This window comes from Ptychodera flava, chromosome 20 (assembly GCF_041260155.1).
Source record: "Ptychodera flava strain L36383 chromosome 20, AS_Pfla_20210202, whole genome shotgun sequence".
Lineage (NCBI taxonomy): Eukaryota > Metazoa > Hemichordata > Enteropneusta > Ptychoderidae > Ptychodera > Ptychodera flava.
Window position 1 is genome coordinate 35,001 of NC_091947.1, and position 22,586 is coordinate 57,586.

Sequence of the window (22,586 nt, forward strand, 5' to 3'; positions counted from 1 at the left end):
CCCCATAAGTAGGTGAGAGTGGAATATTACTGATGAGGTGTGGAAAATTAATTATACTAAAGTTGAAATCATCTCTCTTGTCATATAGCCTAGTAGAAAGGTGACCATTGGAGTCAAATTCAAGTAAAATGTCCAGATATGAAGCAGAAGAGGCCGTTTCTGTAGTTTCTTTAATCTCCAATTCTGGAGGATAAATCATAGCGAGATATTTACTGAATTCAGAGTTATTCAATGAAATAACATCGTCTATGTATCTAAATGTTAGGTTGAAAGTACGAGCTACAGAGACCTTTTTCTGCTTGATAAGGTTCTGGATAAATTCTGCCTCGTATGAGAACAGAAATAAGTCGGCAAGTAAGGAGCACAGTTAGTGCCCATGGGAATTCCTATACACTGTTGGAAAATGTGTCCTCCAAATTCAACAAATATGTTGTCAATGAGGAAATCAAGCATACTGATAATGTCTTTCTCGGTATAAAACACTTTAGCATTAGTTGTATTTTTAACAAAATATGTAGAATTATACCCTAATACCACATATTTGTAACGGCGTGAACCGTTTTTGTAGAAAAATGCTTGGTTGATGATGTTTTTCAAGCGTTCTTTCAATTTATCATGTGGTATTGTGGTATACAATGTGGAAAAATCGAAAGTTTTAATAGATGTTATTTTTGAAACAGATCTTGATTTCAAATTTTCCAAGAGTTCCTTCGAATTTTTTAATATCCACATTTGATTTATACCACTCCGAGAAAAGACAACATCACAGTATGATTGAAGTCCCCGTTTAACAGTACAAAGAACAGAAGTCAGTATCTTCGATAACTCTGTTGTTGAACATTTTGAAGATCCTGCGATAAACCTAGCTTTGTAAGGTGTTTTGTGGAGCTTTGGTATCCAGTATAAGCTAGGCAACTTATTATGGTCATCCTTTGTTGTAATATTAAAATTATCCATGAATGACTTATGGTTTGCCAAAATTTCAGATTTGTTGAACATTGATTGTCTGTAAGTGGAGTTGGTTGAGGTCTTAGTTACACCAAGTTCGTCTATAAGACATTCAAAATAATACTTCTTACAGACAAATACAATGTTATTGGCAGCTTTATCAGCAGGGACGACAACATATTTGTCATGGATATCATTCAAACACTTAACAGCATCAGGATCTTTAAATACAGAATAGGGTCTTCTGCAAACATGTGATCTTAGTCGACCAATACGGCCACGCACTATTTTCCTCACAGATTTGACCCATTCTGACAGTGTGTCCAACTCTACATCCTCCCTTTTAGCCCATTTCCTGGCATAATCTTCAACTGAGTCCATAATGATCTTAAAATTATGGTTCCAGTTGATCCTGCGAGGATCAACTGGAAATTATTATACTAAAATTTTTCGTAATTTTGACGGTTTTCTTGAGTTCGTTGGTAGTATGATATGGACCATTAACATTTATTTATGGGAAGCGGCTAGCCTCGCACGTTAATTTTTCGCTTTCCTCTCGCCCTTGCCCATAAACATAGAAATAACGGGCGACGCGCAGACAATAAACGTAAAGGGCAAGAGCGAGAGGAAAGCCAAACATTAATGGGCGAGGCTTAACGAGCCAGTTAATTTGGATTTCCCCGAGCCCGAGCCCATAAATAAACGTTGATGGTCAGCGCGGAGTCTATTATTTCAATAATATTATCAACGAAGCTCGAAAAACCGTCAAAATTTACGAAAATTCCCTATGCGAACAGGAAATTTTCATAAATTTTGACGGTTTTTCGGGGTTTTAGTTTTAGTTTCTGGGATTCAGAATCTTGCCATTATGGGCTGTCAGTTGCATCCTAACTCGACCAAAAGGGAGATGACTAGTGCAGGCAGAGGCCAATATTCACCACTTTATGATTTTTATGGTAATTGTTTTGTCATTCTTGACTAAGGGTCAATCACCAGTTGTGAGCAACAATGCTTGAAACATTCGTTCTACCATTAAAAACATGGTACCAAATTTTGCATGTAAAAATTCGTACCAGACAACAATGGTGTCATGCTGTAGCATCTTTAACTGTATATCTTGCTTGCAAGAGCATGACTTACTAGTCTTTTCATCTACGTATAAAAGTTTTTCTCATATATTCTCCAATTTTTAGACATTTTTTGGCAGGGCAAATTCATAATAATTAAACTGGTCCGAGGGACGACGTTTATCTAGTTGATAAGCCTGACGTTTTTGACGGCAAAGAGCTATCCTAAAGTACGTTTTTACCCATACCTCGTGTTAGATGGGATGTTGTACACAAAATAATACATAAACATGGCTACGAAATATTTACGTGTCAAAAAGTTTTAAATACAATGTATTTTACGTACTACATAAAAGGCTTTCAAATGTCACCACTAAAATACGTGACATCAAACTCTGGATGACTGAATATAAGCTGCAATTCAACGACGACAAAAGCGGAAATGCTACTTATTCGTTCAATATTTAGGCAATTGCCATGCCAAACGCCTGGAATCACTATTGGCAAGAGTTCTGTTTCATTGTTTCATTGATAGAAAATTCAGTGTATTGATATTGTATTTGATCGATAGTCACCTCTCCTTATACAAACATGTATTCACATCAGGCTGATATGCTTAATAATCATGGAAATCAAGCATTCTCACCATTAAAAGATCCAATTATTTCCGTCCTCGAAATATCGGTATGTTCCTGCTAATAGATTGAACAGCAAATTTGCCTATTTATTACTAAGTGATATATTTTTATTTGGCCCATTAGCTTATTAAGTGATTTTACTCTTCTTTTACAATGTTATTTTTATCTGTTTAATGGTCATTTTTACATTCACTCTGATTTTTGTATCATTTTGATACCAGTTTAATGATTTTCAATTTAAATGTTGTACTCTATTGTTCAATACATGAAAATCCATTGATTGATGAATTGATTCAAAGAAATAAAAATATTAATAATATCTCATTCAAAATATCACCATATTTCTCCATGAAATTTAATCTGGAAATCCAGTAACACACTATCCGTCTGCAGTCATCACTGACCGTATCCTTTCAGTAAACGGCATGTTGCAGCCATTTCAACTTCCAACACGCTGACGTGCATACAGAAATTCTCTCGAAATCAAGCATAGTTTTGCACTTGCTCTGTTCGTAAACAATTCTTGAAAGTTTTATAGATGTATAAATTTTAAAAGGATCTCGGTTTCGTGTAAAGCTAAATTCATTGTTTTAATCTTTTTTCATGATTGTTAAATTAAACAATGTTTAAATGTGAGAACCTTGAATTAACATTTGTTTTAGCACATTAGATCAGCTCATAGAGCTAAAAGCAAATATTTTTTGTTTGGAAATGATCGCGTTGCTCTTCCAAAATTAATGCATACTTAAATTCATCTTATCTAAGTGTCATGAATTCTTACATCTCACTAGCTATATTACACTCTCACTAGTTTATGTTGTGTAAATGTACTCCTAACTCATACACTGTGCAAGAGCCTACTTTTTGTATGGTGATTTTTTAGCTTACGTGTGTAAACACGTGGGCTAATGTCATAGCGATGTCTGTCTGTCTGTCCGTGTGTGTGTGTGTGTGTGGTGTATGTTAGTGTGTGTGTGTCTATCTGTCTGTCTGTCTGTCTGTTTACACGATAACTCAAAACGCCTGAACGGATTCAAGTCAGATTTAGTACACGGGTACCATATGCTACTTGCAAGAACAGATTAGATTTTGGTTAGTGTGGCTTGCATATTAATGAAGTTATGAAATATTGTTTTTTCCGTACAATGGTTTCCCTATGGAGACGGTAATGACAGTGTAGACATATATCAAGAAATACTGCACCAAATTTCATGAAACTTTTCACAGATAACAGTCTCAGAACATTATGATGATACTGTGAGTGTCATGTCAATTATCTTCTCATTTGCATATTTAATGAACTTTTGTTATTGGTGAGATAACTCTGAAATTCCTGCACGAAACTTGATGATACTTGCAACAAATATTAATCTGATATATATCTAATTATACTTAGAAGCATTTGGCAGTGTCAAATTAAAAAATAGCTCATTTGCATATTTTATGAAGTTTTGTAATTAGTCATATAACTCCGATATAACTTCACCAAATGTGATGAAATCTGCTGCAGATACTGATCTGACTGATATCTAACTGTAGTGTAAAGCATTTAGTAGTCTGAAATTAATTAAGGGTTCATTTGCATATTTAATGAACTTTGTAATTAGTGATATTACTCCAAATTACAGCGTTAAATTTGATGAAACTTGCTACAGATGTTGATCTGATAAATATCCAATTGTACTGAGAAGCATTGAGCAGTGTCAAGTTAATAATTAGCTCATGTGCATATTTCATGAAGTTTTATAATTAGTCATATAACTCCGAAATAACATCATCAAAGGTCATGAAAACTGCTGCATATACTGATCTGACAGATATCTAACTGTGTTGTAAAGCATTTAGTAGTGTAAAGTTAATTAAGGGTTCATTTGCATCTTTAATAAACTTTGTAATTAGGTATATAACTCTGAAATTACGGCACCAAATTTTGTGAAACGTGCTATAGAAATTGATTTGAAGAAATATTTAATTGTACCAAAAATCATTGAACACTGTCAGGTTAATTTTGGTTTATTTGCATATTTAATGAACTTTGTAATTAGTGACATTACTCTAAAATTACAGCACTAAATTAAATAAAACGTGCTACAAATGTTGATCTGATGGATATCTAGTTGTCCCATGAAGCATTGAGCAGTGTCAAGTTAATTAACAGCTCATTTGCATATTAAATAAAGTTTTGTAATTAGTGATTAAACTCTGAGAGTACTGTGCGAAGTTGAAAAAACCTGTTACATATAGTGATAACATATATTTTATTTTTCTGTGAAGGGTACTACTATTAATGAACCTGTTGTAAAACACGTGAGCATATTCAGTTCATATCTGGTTAAAGACTGATATGTTAAGATTACTCAGGCAAATCTATGACTTTGTAACTCTAGGTAAGTCTAGAAGAAGGGGTTGGCGCTACATTTAAACGATTATTTAGCCAGATATTTAGAATTGGTTATAAATGAAAAGTACCACTCATGCAGATGATTGCAGATACTTTTATGATGCAGCCATGCAGTTGTGACCACCCTGCACAACACAAAATTAGCGCATTGGTTGTGCCACTTTTAAAGCAGGATACCATGGCAAATTTCGAAAAAAATACCAGGCATCATGCCTTAATTGCTCTTTTAGGACTATACCCTTTCCCCGTAAATATTTATGTTTTTCTATGTGAAAATTTTTATTCTTGTGCTTTTCTGTAGTAATCTTTCTGCCAAAACATATTTTGGATGCTTGGTCGGTATGGGTGATAATTATTTTATTTTGTTTTTCCACACAAACACCAAACGCGTCTACAATATCAGCGTCGCAAAGAAGAAAGTAAGGAGCGATTCGATGTGGATAAACTACTGCTAAAAGCTATTCGAAAATATTTGGAGCCAAAAAGCGGTTCAAGTAGGTTCATTTTACGTCAGCATTATTTTTTTCATGGTTTTGACATTGCTTTAAAGATTAAAATCGCCATAATACAGTAACAAAACATTGTCCCTTCCTTAAAAACGAATACTTATGAATTCCCTATGAGTAACATGTCTATGAAACAATTGTTATGTACAATGATGAGTTTTCAAAACTTTGTCACTACACGAATCCACACAAGTTTTGAGTGGGAGCTGGTACTTATTTAAAATCATTATTGACGGATAGGCTATCTACAATATATTTTGTATTGTAACTTTGAGTAGGTGTCATAACCCGATAATATATAAATTATCATCTTAAATGCCCAGCAGATCTGAACGTAAAGAGAGACGACAAAGCTGGGTACACTAAATCTGCGGAACAACAACTCCTCTGTGACGTATTTCTGTTGGGTATTACTACCAGCAAGTAAGTTGCTGTCACATATTTACTTTGTTGATACATTCTTTTAAAGGTTACGAAATAGCGATGTGAGGAAAATATATCTTATCGACAACTAATTGCTAATTTTCTACGATTAATATCCTAGTAAAAATTTATCGGATACACTTTGTCTCCTTTAACAGCAACGAAGCTTTAAACTTGACTGCAGAAACATTAGGGATAACAGTGACTATTCTTTTGAAAACACGTTACTTAATTTATCGCTACAGATTTAAACTTGCTGATTATACATGGTCAAAGCTGGAAGATCCAATCATTGCGTCACTGGCTGTAAGCTGCGCTTTAAGATCTGTTGCGAAGAAGCTTCCACAAAGAGAACAAAAGAAACACGACAGTTACGCAGAACTCTCGAGGTAATTTATACGATGAATAAATAACAATACCGGATGTGGAGCAGATTTGGATGTTTTATCAGCTTGCTTTGCATGTTGGTATGGTGAATTTCTAAGCAGCTGATTTCAATGTTTGTGAGTTTGTGTGTTGATAAGTTTTTGTTATAAATCTGACTCATTCTGTAACAGAGCTATGTTTTAATATTTGTTTGTTTTGTGGCTTTTTGTTAATTTAGTTTTAATATGTGTTGTGTTTATGTGTTCTTTGTTAGTTTTGTAATATTATTGTATTTTTGCTGTGATGTATGATGCCATTTTGCCTAACATCTAATTGATAGGCAGGATCATCCATCGTAAGGGGGTCAGTGTGCGCTAAAAAACTAAACATATCGTACCTGTTTTTTTAAACTGTAAATGTTATAGATTACATGTTTGTCACAGTATATTAATGGGCACTCATACAAATTAAGTATTATGCCGTGCACAAGTGATATTCAATGTTTACAATCAGAAAGTGAATATGTGATTCACAACACTAACAGTCATTAAAAATACAGTTGTAATGAATCACAGGAAATCACACAATAATAAGAATTGCATTACCTTCTTACATCTTGTAGTATAAGTGTACCAACATATACTTGTATAAGTCATATATGTAAGTCTTTCAAATCATTTTTAAAATTCTTTACGAAATACAGCATCTTTATTGAGGTTTTAACACATTCAGGTTCAACCTAACAGCATTAAGATAAGCTTTGACTCTTAAATGGATCAAAGCATATTTCTCATATTCTTAAGAAGACATGTCCAAGGATTTAAAGTTCCTTTTGATAGATTCCCAATGCTGAACAATTGTTATAACATTTTTGTATAGAAGCTATTAAGCAACGGGGCATTAATTTCGTAGTCAAATTTGACATTTTCAAATTATTAAGGTGCCATTGTAAAACATTGAAATTGTTTATTTATGCCTGAGAAATACATAAAAGTTTAAAATCACTGAAATGCTTTGTTTGATACGTTATAGACTTAATGTCATTTATGGGAATGTTAGCCCGCCATATTTGATATGTGCAAATTGTTAAATTGTGTATGTAAAACAGTTTACCTCCAACATCGTTTGTCCATGCCGAAAAAGATACTTCATCTTTAAAATCACTGCCATAACAAGCGAAAATGCTATTGTGTGGGAAGGTTGTAGCCATATTGGCATTATGCAAATTATCAAAGTGCCTATGTAAAACATTACATCTTTAGACTTTCTTTTAGACTCTCATATCACTGAAATGAATTTAACTTCTTTACTTCTTTAACATGTGATATACGCCAAAATATGTTATTTTGTCGGACTGCTTAGAATGAGGAGGTTAAGTTTTTTCAAGTCAATCATCACAGATATATAACAGGAACAATACCTAAGAGGGCTTTGTGAATGCATTAGTGAGTAATAAAACTAAAGAACAGATGAAGGTAATTTTGCACTGTTTTCTGTATTTGTCTGATAACCAACGAGGATGTATAAGAATAAGAGTGTTGCGATTAAACTTCCTAATCTTTTCACATTGGGCACCTTAAAAAGTATTAAATCACTCAGATAGTAATTCGATAGTAATCGTAACAGAGAAATGCATTAATGAGTTATAAAACGAAAGCAGAGACAACTATCCGACTGTTGTTTTAGAACGGTATCTACGGTTGACAAAAATTTGAAACAAATATAATTGATTGCTTTGCAAGTTATGGCAAAGTGTCGTTGTTTAGATTTTACTCAAACATCCTGGGCTAAGTCATGCACTGAGAGCCAACACACTGGACATTGACCGTTTATTCCTGATAATGAAAGAGAATACTTTTGAGTTTCCTTGCAATATATATTTAAGAAACAAACTAACTCTTTCTGTTTTTAGGCACATATTAACCTAGACTTTCTCCGCTGATGGTTAATATACGTTTAATGGGAAGCGAAATTGAACTCCAAAAAAAATTGGTTTAGATACTATAACACTGCAGTACTTATTGTGATTGAGTTAACCTCAAAGTTTTACCTTATAGAATAGATCAGATTGTATTGATAAAGCTACAATATAAACATCTGTTCTAACAATCATTATTGTAAATACAACGCATTATCGCAGAGTTTCGTCATTACTTTCCAACAGAGATTACGAAAAAAAAGCTATTTCCCTCGTTGAAATAGCATATAAACGAGATGCAGAGAAGGCTGGAGACATGTTACAAGAACGACACGTGGCATGGAGAGAATACAATTGTCTTGAAGTTGCTATAAGAGGAAAGGCAAAGGTAAATATTCACCATTTTCAAATTAACATTTATCGTTTGCGTAAAGTTTGGCATTTTTTACGTCTAAAGAACGACCGATTGAATTCAAATGAACTGCGCATAATTTCTGTACATACGAGATTTCAACTGCAAAAAATGTTAAGTATCCAGTTTGACACATCTTGCTGCCGTACTTTGCATATATAAAGTAGTCGATGAAAACTTATGAAGAAAAACATTACTCTCTCTCACCCTGCCTGTCTGCCTCTCAGTGTATGTCTGACTATCTCTGTGTCTGTCTGTCTATGCGTAATTATATCTATTATATATATATATATATATATATATATATATATATATATATATATATATATATATATATATATATATATATATATATATATATATATATATATATAAAACTTGATTGATACACACTACCACCACACCCTTTTGTTTGGCCCGGACGTATTTAATGACTTGTGACAAAACGTTCCTCTCCAAAACTGGAGCTTCTTCAGGTGTACTGTATAACGGAAAATACAAAGATCGTGCTTATAAATAAATGCTGTACATTGCTTTACAAAACTTTAAACTGTGGAATTGTTTGAGAAAGTCGATCGATTGGAAATGATATGTGATTTTGTGAAAAAAGTACCCACCTTGCAGTCCGACGACCAAGGTGGGAATCTGGCGTGCGGATATGCAGGTGAATGGCTATTTATACCTCCGGAAATGGACAGAGAGGTTGCTGTGGAAACTTATTTGAATATTGGGCGGATGTTTAGGCCAACAGTGAAAGAGTATTGAGTTTCTGGATCCATAGTGATTCGATTTGTTTACGCAGCTTACGCATCTGACTGATATATTTGCACTATCGCGGAAATTGTAATGTCGTTGATGTCATGCTGATCAGAGTTGAAATGAGTGGCTACAGGGGTGTCTTTATTATGGCGAGTAGTCGAGAGATGATTGTTGAAACGTAGTCTAAGTGAAGTCTTAGTTTCACCCACATATTGTTCTGAGCAACGTTTGCATGTGATGAGATAAATGATGTTTTTACTTTGACAGCTCATATTATTTCTGATTTCATGGGTGGTATTATTGGCTGTGCTAGTGAAATGGGTGATATCCGATGAACATTTGCAAACATTGCATGCCCTTTTTGAGCCGCATTTAAAGAAACCAGGTTTGTGTGTAATGGACGTACTAATATCGGAGTGAACCAGAAGATCGCGGAGATTTCTGTTACGACGGTATGATATTATAGGTGTATCTGGTATCGCCTGTGTACATCTTGGTGATTTGTATATATATATATATATATATATATATATATATATATATATATATATATATATATATATATATATATATATATATATATATATGCATCGATTTGCATAACTACGGTTCACTGCGTTTTGAAGTCGCTCCAGAATTTTCGAAGATTTTTACAGTTTATCTGAAGAATTACAGTCGTATTTGCCAACCAAACGCATATGAAGGTGTGTTGAAGTAGATTATTTGATCTCTGGACACGATAATTCTCTGTGTTCCTAATATTCCCGACTTTTTGTCTCGCAGTAGACCTGCCTGGCGTGGTGCTTTTGCCGCCACTGCACATACCGTTTCGCTTGTATGTAAATTATGCATTGCTACGACTGTGGTACTGCAAACTCTGTAACTCAAACTATCTGCGATGAAGTTCTCTGTGCCAAGTGTGAGGAAAGACGTTTTCCTGGCACTGTTCGCAGACGCCAGGAGCACAAGATGAGTAAGCAGAAACAAAACTCTTCCAAAAATCTCTGTCTTCGTGAAATTGATACGGCTGAAGACTCAACAGGTGTCAAAGACACAATGATGGATGTCAAAACAACGTTGAGTGATAACGCCAAGTCACCGACTAAATCTGCAATTATCGTAAATGAGCTTTTATGCTTCCTCGTAAATAAAATGGATATTATGCCAAACGATATCCTGTCGAAGGTCTGTGACTTTTGTGAATGTTAAAATCGAAAACGCAAAGAAAGAACTTTGCGTTCATCGAAATCTACTACCCGGTTCAGACGGAGACAGGGTCAAAATAAACGGCAAAGTAATGTACAGGACATGTTAAACCTGCTTCAAGAAGTAGAACCTGAGATGATCCCGTCTTTCGTCGCCTTAGACTTGGGTAATTTAACACCCATAACGCAGAACCACATTGATATTTCAGTGATGGTAAAACAGCTATCTTCGATAAAATCTGACATTTCAAGTCTGAAAGAGTCAACAAAACTATCCGCAGACTTGCACTCTAACCTTAAAATGGAAGTTGAATCATTGAAAAAATCACCACGGTTTAAACAAATGGGCGATACTACAACGGCGAGCCAGACACCGCTGTTTGCATTCTTCCGCAGGCTGATGCCGATGGAATCGTTCCGGAGATCAATACGGAAAAGTCTCTGTATACGGACTCAATCCTTTCGACGCTAGAAAAACAATATGAGGACGATACAAAAGTTATGGAGGTGATTGATTTGTGTTCCGCAAGTGATTCGTCTACAGAAATGAAGTCCTACGCAAAAGCTCTAAAATCTACGCGACCTAAAGAGAACAATAATCAGACACTGACTCAAGGTGATGCATCTGTACAACATCTAACACAGAATGACAGCACTCTGAATAAGACATCGAACTATTCCTTCCGAATCGTCTCAAAGAAGAAACGACAAAGGCAGAAACCAATCATTGGTACGTCAGATACCTCACATTGCTTAGTTCACGGAGTGAACAAGGAACCAGTAACAAGTGTTTTTGTAAGTCGCCTGGACCCCGACACCTCAAAGTCACAGTTAATTGACTATATTAAAAAGACAATTAAGTGTTACTCTGATATCGATTGTGAACAGCTACACACAAAACATAGTTCTTATTCATCTGTCAAAGGTGTTAATTACTCTTATATTGTATGCTTTGAGAAATGGCCCCGGGGAGTCTTAGTGCGAAAATTTTATCGTAGTCGTCCCAATAATATATCTACATAATGTTGAAAATAGCTTCATATAATTGCAGGTCACTCAAATCTTCGATTGCTGATGTTAAACTCCTGTGTGAAAAATCCGATATCTGCCTTTTGCAAGAGCATTGGCTCTACAAGGATGAGTTATGTATGCTTTCATCAATCCATGATGGCTATCAAGCATTTGGTGTGTCAGCTATTGACACACAAAGTGATATTTTAATTGGCCGTCCATATGGCGGCACAGCTATATTATGGAAAAAATCGCTGTCAAGTTTAATAACACCTAAATCTTATAATGACCCGAGAATCGTCGGCGTTGAGCTTTTGACAAATGTTGGTAAATGCCATATACTTTGCGTCTATTTACCGACGAATTGTAATGATAATTTTGACGAGTACAGCCATTATCTAGGTAAAATTCATTCTATTTTTCAATATGCTGGTACACCATATACTATTGTCATGGGTGACATGAATGCTGACCCTACCAAGAAGATTGGTCAAGAGTTAATTTAGTAATGACTATCACTATGTTATTGCTGATCTCTTGCATTTTGGTAATAATGCTAATGTTTATACATATACAAGTGAAGCCCATGGTTCAACTGCTTAGCTTGATCATTGTATTTGTACACAAGCCGCCTCTCAGGTATTATTAGATATTCAGATCATTGATGAGTTCTTTTCATCTGACCACCTGCCACTGATATGCCAATTTGCATTTAGTCTTTCCGCTTTTTGTAGTGATAGAAATTCTAATACCACCTGTACGCAGTCTAACTGGAAAGGAGTTGATTGGTCACTTGTGGATGAGGAGGGTATTCATACATATACAAATCAGTCCGACATTTACTTATCAAAAGTTCAAATTCCACATGAAGCCATTCAATGTAAAAATTGTAATTGTTGTCATAACAATCATCTAAGTCAAATTACATCGTATTACGACTCCATTTGTAATGCTTTGTTAAAGGCAAGTGATGACACATTCTGTTCACGTAGAGCAACACGTTATCATCCTATACCAGGCTGGAACGAAATGGTTAAAGAAACTCATAGTGCAGCTCGCCATGCCTATAGCCTTTGGAAATCTGCCAATAAACCAAGGTTTGGCCATATTGCAGAATATATGCGTCGTACAAGATCAATTTTCAAATATTCTCTGAGGAAAGATGAAGCTAGTAAACGTACTGATAGCATGGCACATTCTTTACTTGTAAATGACCATAGGAATTTTCGGGTAGCTGTCACCAAAGTGAATAGCAATAAAGTTCCGCTAGCAACATGTATAAACAAGGTAAAAGGCGAGCAAAATATCGCAAACATGTGGGGTGATCATTTCAAAAATCTTATGAATTCTGTTAATAGTTGTAAACACAGTAGATTTGTACAGACATCACTCATCTCTGTGCCTTACGCTGAAGAGATGTCTGTTAGTGTTCATGAGATTCGTAAAATTACTGACAACCTTACAGTTGGGACATCGTCAGTTGCTGACGGCATTGGGGCAGAGCATTTACGCTATGCAAGTAGTAAATTGGTTGTACATCTTGCGTTGTGTTTATCTTCCATGTTATTGCATGGGTTTGTCCCTGAAAATCTAACAGATGTCATCCTCGTTCCTCTTGTGAAAGACAAAACTGCTGATCTGTCGAGTAAGAATAACTATCGTCCAATTGCCTTAAACAGTGTCATTTCTAAAGTCATTGAGAGTGTCTTACTAAACCGCTGTGAAAGATATTTGACAACTACCGATTATCAATTTGGTTTCAAAAAGAAACATGGTACAGATATGTGTATTTTTCTTCTAAAAGAAACGATTAGATATTACAAGAAAAATGGAAGCTCAGTTTACGTCTGCTTCCTTGATGCAGAAAAAGCGTTTGATAAAGTAAATCATTTTACACTTTTAAAGAAGTTAATTGAGAAACAAGTACCTCTGTACATAATTAGACTGATATATTTTTGGTACTGCCCACAAAAGTTTTGGGTACGTTGGGGAAAGTCTACTTCTCAATATTTTTACAGTTTCAAATGGAGTCCGTCAAGGGGGCATTATGTCCCCCCTTCTTTTTAATTTGTATATTGACGATCCTAACAGAGCACTGGCTAGTTGTGGAGTTGGCTGTGAAATAGGCGGTACTATGTTAAATAACTTATCTTATGCTGATGACATGTGTTTGCTTGCACCATCTATTAAAGGGTTGAGAAAGCTTATTGATGTATGTGAACAATATGCTATTGAGAACGACATTGTTTATAATGTTTCAAAATCAAAATGTATGAATTTTGTATCAAGAAACAAAACTCAGAATGTTCCATCAGTGTCACTTGGAGGACAACCTTTAGAATTTGTTACACAATTTACTTATCTTGGTCATGTCTTTAGATTTGACCTTAAGGATGATGTTGATATTGCTTCTCAGCGAAGGGCGTTATGTGGTAGATCAAATGTACTTTTGAGAAAATTCAGCAACTCTAGCTTCCGTGTTGAAACTCGGCTTTTTAATGCATTTTGTAATAATTTCTATTGTATACAATTGTGGTGTGACTACAAGGCGTCATCAATCCGTAGTTTGCACGTGTGTCATAATAATGCTTTACGTAGGTTGTTGGATTTACCACGAAATGTTAGTATTTCATCTGCATTTGTAGTAAACCAAACTGACAATTTTCCTATCTTGAGGAGGAAAGCTGTGTACAGTTTTGTTCGTAGACTTCGATATAGTGAAAATGAACTGCTTAAGAGTCTATTACATTCTGACGCCGCTTATTTTGGCCTGCAAGACAAATGGCAAAAGCTTCTCTATAGCAGATTTTAAAGTGATCGTGGATTGATTGATGGTTTCTTTTAAATTACTCTTTATATCCTCTCAGTATTTAATTGTATAGTATTTATAGTGTCCTTATAACTTTCTTTGTGCTATGGACAGTTATTTTTTAACTTGTCTGAAATAAAGTTGAAATAATAATAATAATAAAATAATATATATATATATCAATATATATATATATATATATATATATATATATATATATATATATATATATATATATATATATATATATATATATATATATATATATATATATATATATATATATATATATATATATATATAGTCATGGATATTTTCGATAGTGTCGCATCCCGGGGCACAATGAACCCTGATCATATGTTCGGATTCACGCTTATAAGACTGGCGGTGAATTCAACGGCAAACAGTTCTGTAGAAATAGTCCAGATCAACCTTGATATAATAGATTACTCAACAAAAAATCAACCACAAATAAACCAGTGCTACACAATACTTTTATGATAGCATATATCATCACTGTATTACATTCAGGAGGGCGGCAAATAAACTTCCACCCTAATCAAGGTACAGAGCTGCTTCTGAAAAAGTTCTTGGTACATGCGTGTATGTAATGTCAACCAACCAATCAGGACACGGAACTCCGTTACCATTGACTATAAGTTCCAAGGGGCAATGTACCCAATTTACGTGACTCCAATGTATCAATTTTCTTTCGGCCCTATTTGCACTGGTGATCCAGACACATTGACTTTCATTGACATGTCCGAACACGGACTCGTGTCTGCATGACTAGAAACTGCTCTCTTCTCCCGATTAGAGGTTGTTTCCATACCAATGCTACATTTCTCCAAGCAACTATTGTATCATTTCCCTTGGCAGTCGTCTCTCTTTGTCACATAAAAAATCGTTTCGCTCAGGTGACTTATCGGCCTTTTCTCTGACCCTAGGATTTTCGTTCATGATGAATTTAAGATCGCGATTTATTTACTGAAGCAGATTCAGCTAACCGAAAAGATTTCCGTTGCAATTGAGCATGTTCTTTTTCAAGTCTATGCTCTTTGGCACACACAGCCTTTTCCAAATCACGTAAATTTGTTTTCACTTCTGACCCCCAGACAACGTTGTACTAATGTGTGGAGCTGATGCAACACCTGAGTCCATCTCGAAAGCAATCTCACGATCGACAAATCCCTCCTTGCTAGCCATCAAGCCGAGATGATTATAGTAACAAGTCATCGTTGATGACACAGTCCCCGCTTGTCCATTTTGTTATAATCTTTGGTGTCTAGGTAGCTGTGGTCTAGGTAGCTGTGGAATGACATTGATGCAACGGGTGCATCAGGTCTGTGACTTGCATAATAAAGTAATCTGAGGAACGTTCAATACATGACTCATCTCTGCCGGTAATCACCACTGAAGGAACTTTTGATTACATCACACATAACGATGCCCTCACTGCCTCTAGTGTCATGACGGCACATACTATACACATGGTTTGGTGGAATTTTCGAAATGGTATGGGATCGGGTATGTTGTTGTACTCAGCCATTTCGGATCATATAATGGAACAAATTAATGTGCACAAGAATGCTGCCATAGTATTTTATCTTCGTATCACGTTTGAACAAAATCAGTCCATCGCGGGACAGTGACCTATGTTTATGTTTCAAAGACATAAAAAAATCACACCAAAATTGAAATCAAATGGCTGTCTTTCGACCATATGGATCATAGTACAAAATTAGTAGACATACATATGTATGCCATAGTACTTTATCTTTGTACCAAGTCTCAACAACATTGGTTAAGAAATATTTGCATATGATAAGCCTCAAAGACATGAAAAATCCAAAAAATGACCATCTGGCAGCGATATTGGAAAAAAATGACAATCTGGCAGCCATATTGGAACATGTCACGAAGTAAATTGGCATGTATATGTATGCCATAGTGCTTGATCTTTGTGCCAAGTTTGGACAAAATGGGTGTAATATGACCTTTGAATTACGCTTCAAAGACATGCAAAATTCCAACAAAATGTCAGTTCTGCAGCCATATTGGATCCTATCGCAAGGTATATTGATACATGCATATGTATGCCATAGTGCTTTGCCTTTGTGCCAAATTTGAACAAAATCGGTTCAAGGATATTTGAGTTATGGTCAAAGACATGAAAAAATCACATAAAATGGCCACCTGTCGCCATATTGGATCATATCACGAAATAAATTGGTGTTCACATGAAGGGCATAATGTTTTGCTTTTTTGCCAAATTTGAACAGAATCAGTTCAAGGATGTCTGAGTTATGGTCCAAAGGCATGAAAAATTGCAACAAAGTGGCCGCCTCACGCCCATATTGGATTGTATCGCAATATAATTCGACATGCATATGTAGGCCATAGTGTTATGCCTTTGTGCCAAGTTTGAACAGAATTGGTTCAAGATCGCAACCAAATGGCCGCCTCGCGGCCATATTTGATCGTATCGCAAAATAATTTGACATGCATATGAAGGCCATAGTGTTATGCCTTCGTGCAAAATTTGAACAGAAGCTGCTCAAGGTTGTCTGAGTTATGGTCCAAAGACATGAAAAATCGCAACAAACTGGCCGCCTCGCGCCCATACTGGATCGTATCACATAATAAATCGACGTGCATCTGTAAGTCATAGTGCTATGCCTTTGTGCCAAGTTTGAACAAAATTGGTTCTGCAGTGTCTGAGAAACTGATGATCACGGACGGACGGACGCACGGACGGGACCTAATCTATAAGTCCCCGCCGGACTTCGTCCGCGGGACTAAAAAGAGATGAATTAGATAAAACAATATTAGTTAGCAAGTGAATAGCCTTTTGCTGCTCGATCTTAATATTCCCTAGCTAAAAATACCAACGATAGCAAAATTATAAAATACATGTTGCAAAACATTAGAAATACCGTTGATGGTCTACAGAACAGTTATGTTTATTTCTTTTATCGTTTAGCGCGCGATTATTAAATATGGCGAAAGGGAAAGGAAAATGCAAATGGGCGTCTCCCCAAACCCTCTCCAGTCGAAATTTTTCGGCTTTCTGGAGTTTGCCCGTCGTGCATCTGATAACACTGATAACGGGAAGTAAGGTATTTCACACCTTCGTAAGCTCCCCACGGGTAGTAAGTTTAACTTCTAGGGTTTCGGCTTGCATAATTAGTATCATATTCTCAGTGTTCACGCTAACGCTCGCAACACTTGCAAATGCGATAAATGAATAATTGAATGCGGCGAAAATTCTATCAAAACGATTCTCCACGCTTGCGAATATATATTTTGACGTGAAATTCGGTTTCGCCAGCCAAAGCTACAAGTTTTGCCGATTGATCGAAGCGGCTAGCCGTCAGGCGGCGGAAAATCGCCGCCTAAAAGCAGGACGATCGCCGGGTGAAATATGCACAGATCGTTTCTTTTACCCTCTTTCATAGACGATAAGGCAATAATCTTTCTAAAATTGAAAAGAAAACGTAACTAACGCGATGAACGGTGCAAATAGATGACATACTCTTTTCTCGCTAAGTTACTTCCGGGTTTATCGCTTAACTTATGGCTCAATCGAGGTCTCATTCTTGTCCTCCATATATCCAATCATGAGATGTACAATCTATGTATTGTATTCTGTGATTTGTTCGTTTACGTCCCCCGACATGCATCGGCTGCTCTGATTCGCTAAAATTCTTGACGCAGTACGTCTGGTTGTTTTATCTCGTTTCTGGTCGTAAATTTGCGCCTAAACGTGGTCTGTCATGTCGATACTGATTGCCCATGCTATTCTTATGCATGTGTGCCTCGTTTACATAGCCGGTACTTACGTGAACGAGCAAAGCCGACCTTCATTGACCATGGATTTTGTTTACATGTAACAAAGCAGACGGTTCTGGTAGTTGGTCGAGCAATTCTCCATGATCAGACGTAGCGCTGGCGGAGAGTCTACTGGTGAGAAATGGACGGCTAGTGTGGGTTACCCCATGGAGGTACCACCTTAATGGTTAATTTGCACTGATCACACACTCTTGTGTTGTGTTGATACGGGGCAGAGATAAGCGATGGCGTGGGACCGCTATTCAATGTAAATGATCAGCGTTTTGACGTCAGAGTGTACCAACCATGACCAAACTGACGGCGTGTAGTAAGTTTATCGAACTGACCCCGAATTGACCTCGAACATAGAAATATAAAAAAGTAACACTCGCGCATACTTTTACGTAGAACTTTTGTTGCGAGTGTAACAGTATTGCCGCCCGGAAGCTAAATAGCTAAGCAGTACAGGTTGATTTCACCAGACCTTTAATTACGGTGACCCTGTTCCAACAATAACACCATGAATTATTACGCAAAACCAACCTGACAATTGCGAACAGCTGCAAAATCACCGCTAAATCAAATCCCACCGCCACAAATGTCTTGAAAATTTTGGGTAGTGTCGCGACTCAGGGCACAACAAACCCTGACCAAACGTGCGGATCCACGTGGAAACGACTGGCGGTGAATTTAACAGCAAACAGTCCCATATTGGTAGTCCAGATCAACGAAATCAACCGGAAATAAACCAGTGCAATACAATACGTTTCTGGTACCATACAATGCCGATGTATTACACTTAGTAGGGCGACAAATGAACGTCAATCCTCAGCAAGGTACAGAGCTGCTTCTGAAAAAGTCCTGGGCACATCCTTGTGTATGACGTCACCCAACCGATCAGGTGACGCAGAACTTCGTTGCTATTGGCTATAAGTTCTAAGAGGTAATTTACCAAGGCTCACTTTACTAAATGCCGTACAGAAAGTTTACTACATTACTGTAATATGTAACTCTAATGAACAATTGAAATATGTGTTGATGACTCGCTGGAAAAATATAAATATATATATATATATATATATATATATATATATATATATATATATATATATATATATATATATATATATAAAGCACAATTTTTCAACAACTACAACGACAACAACAGCAGCGACAAAACATCAACAAGAACAAATGAAAAATATAAAAAAAACAACAACAACAACATGTTAAATGTTCATTCTGTAAAAGGGTTTCATCAGGTTTTCGTTTGTGGTTTGCAAATTTCCCATAAATTGTTTGATCAATTAAAGTTCCGTGTCTATCGCTAAAGTGTGTTGTTAGGAATTGTTATATGCCATTTTATTGAATATTTATTCGTTTGTACTCGTTTGAAAAGGCAACAATATTCAAATTCCCCTCTTAGATCTCATTTGCTTTTCTTGCATTGTGTATGTATAAAATGTGATGTGATTTGAAACAAATTTCTGAAGTAAGAATGTACACATGCTTAATATACTTTGTTACATTTTAGAAAGTACACACAAGAGTACAACCATATCTCCATAAACAAAATGATTCAGTGTGGGTGCGAGACGAACAGCTTGAGACAACTATTTAAATTGTTCAATTATTACTAACATGTACATTAGAAATAGATGGATTGGTAGTGTTTACATTTTTAACAAAACATTACACTTAGTCGACTATGGTGAAAATGGACAATTCTGTTTTTTTTTTGTAGTATCAGATAACCCTTTTAGAATAAATTGATTATAGACTGAAATGAAAGATATATCTATTCTCTCAACAGGACTTTCTTTCAGAGGATTGCTGTCATTACAAGTTACGTAAAATGTGGTTCGGAGCAATCGATATCAAAGAAAAACACTGGAAGGTAATTATATATATTCAGACTATCACTGAATATATTATGCTTTTATTTGAATTTTTCTGTGAGAATTTGTGCTTTAGGGAGTTTAGAAAAATTAACATACATTAATATTGTTTATATTGGTGTATTTTAAGATGACTTGAAGCTATTTTAATGAATTCCGCTGGGGAGACTGCAATAGTTATCTTAGAATTCAAATTTACAAATGCAAACAATCATAGAATAATTTGAAAATTTCCATTTGTGTATCCGATAACAGGTTTTGATTTTCTCTCCCATTTACTGGTTTATTGCTGGATGTGTAACGTTGAGATTTGAAGAAAAATTCGGTAAGCTCAAAGCTGTCGTGATGTATATATAATTAAAATTAAATGACGAGCATGAACGACAATGAAATAATTATGTTAGAGAGAGAGAGAGAGAGAGAGAGAGAGAGAGAGAGAGAGAGAGAGAGAGAGAGAGAGAGAGAGAGAGAGAGAGAGAGAGAGAGAGAGTGTGTGTGTGTGTGGTGTGGTGTGTGTGTGTGTGTGTGATAGACCATAATAAGACAAGGTCATGTTTGTCGTTGATTGGAAATAAAGTGGCTGAATAGACTCATAGGGTTTAGCCAAGATTGACTTAAGGACGAAGAGGTCACAGTAATATAAAAAAGATTATGGGAGCATATGGAACAAATGAGAATTCCTGTGCAGTAGAATACAAAAAGAGAGAAACAATTTTACTAATTAGCAAAATAGTCGTGTCAATCACTCTAGCTGAAACATACACATAAAAAAAACAAATGATGAAAAAAATGCATTGATAGTGATGTATCACCAAAACAAGGAAGCCATATAAAGTTTTCCTGATACGCCATATCAATATGACGAGAGAGAGAGAGAGAGAGAGAGAGAGAGAGAGAGAGAGAGAGAGAGAGAGAGAGAGAGAGAGAGAGAGAGTTTATCTGGAGAAAATGACACTATGACTACATGGATGCGTTTTAAAGTATTCCTTTAAAAGCTGTATAGTAGTTCATCGCAAACCAGAAAATGCTCATTCCCGATATAGACCTACCAGTACAGAAGACCTTGCAGGTTTAGAGACCAGTGAGAACAACAATCGTATCGTATCATATTTTCCTTCTATTAAAAAAACGTAATTACAAAAAAACACGATTCAAAGTCTCCATATTGTATGTAGTCATATTTTTCACTAAAACTTATACATTTTAGAAAGACCGGTATCTACGTTTTGTAAAACTATAAGGTATATAACATTTCAAGTCGGATTACTTCAGCGAGGAAAGAATGTTGTATCCCTACCGCTACTTTTGCTTATCCCATACGATACCCGAAACTCAAAAATTAACTCAAGAGAAGTAGTGTATTGTTAAATATCTAATGTTAACACTTTTACCTTTTTAATATGTAGCAATAAATAACTTAAGCACAAAAATCTCTCAAAATTTTGCTTCATTAAAAGAAAATCACAATCACATGTTACATGGTATTTCGAGAAAAAAATTCAAAATTGTAAAAAAGGTTATATTAATGTCTTTCTATTCTATGTACACCAATTTATTTTGCTAAAATTGGTGTTTCGCATACAGAGCAGTGTCTGAGCTTTCCACAAATGTAACTGTTATGTTATTTTATGCTAGTTAATCTAGGAGAGGATATAATCCCCCTACCCCTACCCGTTTTCTCCATTTTTGGCTGTATATGCAAATCAAAACCCAGCCCAGGAAGGTAGTGCATCCCCAAATATCCAATATTAACATCTCTTTTCTTGTTCTATAGATCTTAAAGAATAAAAAATACCCATGTAGTAGGTTTATTAGGTTGCACGGTGGGCCCCTCCATCCCACGGACTAATATTTTTGCGTCTCCTGGATCGAAGACTAGAGAGCAAAATTACATAGTGTTGAAATATCTTTGTAGCGGAAAGTATGAAGAAATAACCTATATTTGATGAAGTAGAAGAGTGCCATAGAGAGACACAATATGAACAGAGGTAGTGCGAGCCATTAAAATTTCTTATCTTGATAAACTTTATGCCAATATCTCAGTCGTCTTATTTTTATTTATTTCAGGCAAAGTCAAAGACGAGCCGAAGACGTAAAATAGTGATATATCGAAGGAAGAAGGCGAGTGATAATAACCTAGTAGATCAGTGAAGTTTTACAATATACATAATGTGGTAAAGATTCTTTTTAATGCAATTCACGTAAATCGATGTAACCCTGCTATTTTAACAAAATGTTATGCTTTCAGCTTATTCGATCTAGTTCCATGTATTAACACTAGGTCAACTTATTCAGAGGCAAATGTACACACGCCTTTAGTCACGTAATTGCACTCTAATTGTAACATGTGTTTTTGGCAGAGATGTGTCCATTAAAATATTTTGTACAGATGGC

At 35.7% G+C, this 22,586-nt stretch overlaps 1 protein-coding gene across 1 annotated transcript in view; it reads left to right on the forward strand.

The window, feature by feature from the left end:
- LOC139120509 (transient receptor potential cation channel subfamily M member 2-like) overlaps positions 1-22,323 on the forward strand; it is a 32,901-nt gene extending 10,578 nt beyond the window's left edge. The window contains exons 2-8 of the mRNA XM_070684971.1: positions 5,458-5,548; positions 5,887-5,983; positions 6,229-6,372; positions 8,514-8,655; positions 20,108-20,191; positions 20,448-20,517; positions 22,260-22,323. Of these exons, the coding sequence (XP_070541072.1) occupies positions 5,458-5,548; positions 5,887-5,983; positions 6,229-6,372; positions 8,514-8,655; positions 20,108-20,191; positions 20,448-20,517; positions 22,260-22,288 (657 nt within the window). The 3' untranslated portion in view covers positions 22,289-22,323. The remainder of the gene's footprint in view (positions 1-5,457; positions 5,549-5,886; positions 5,984-6,228; positions 6,373-8,513; positions 8,656-20,107; positions 20,192-20,447; positions 20,518-22,259) is intronic.
- The last annotated feature ends 263 nt before the right edge of the window (positions 22,324-22,586 follow it).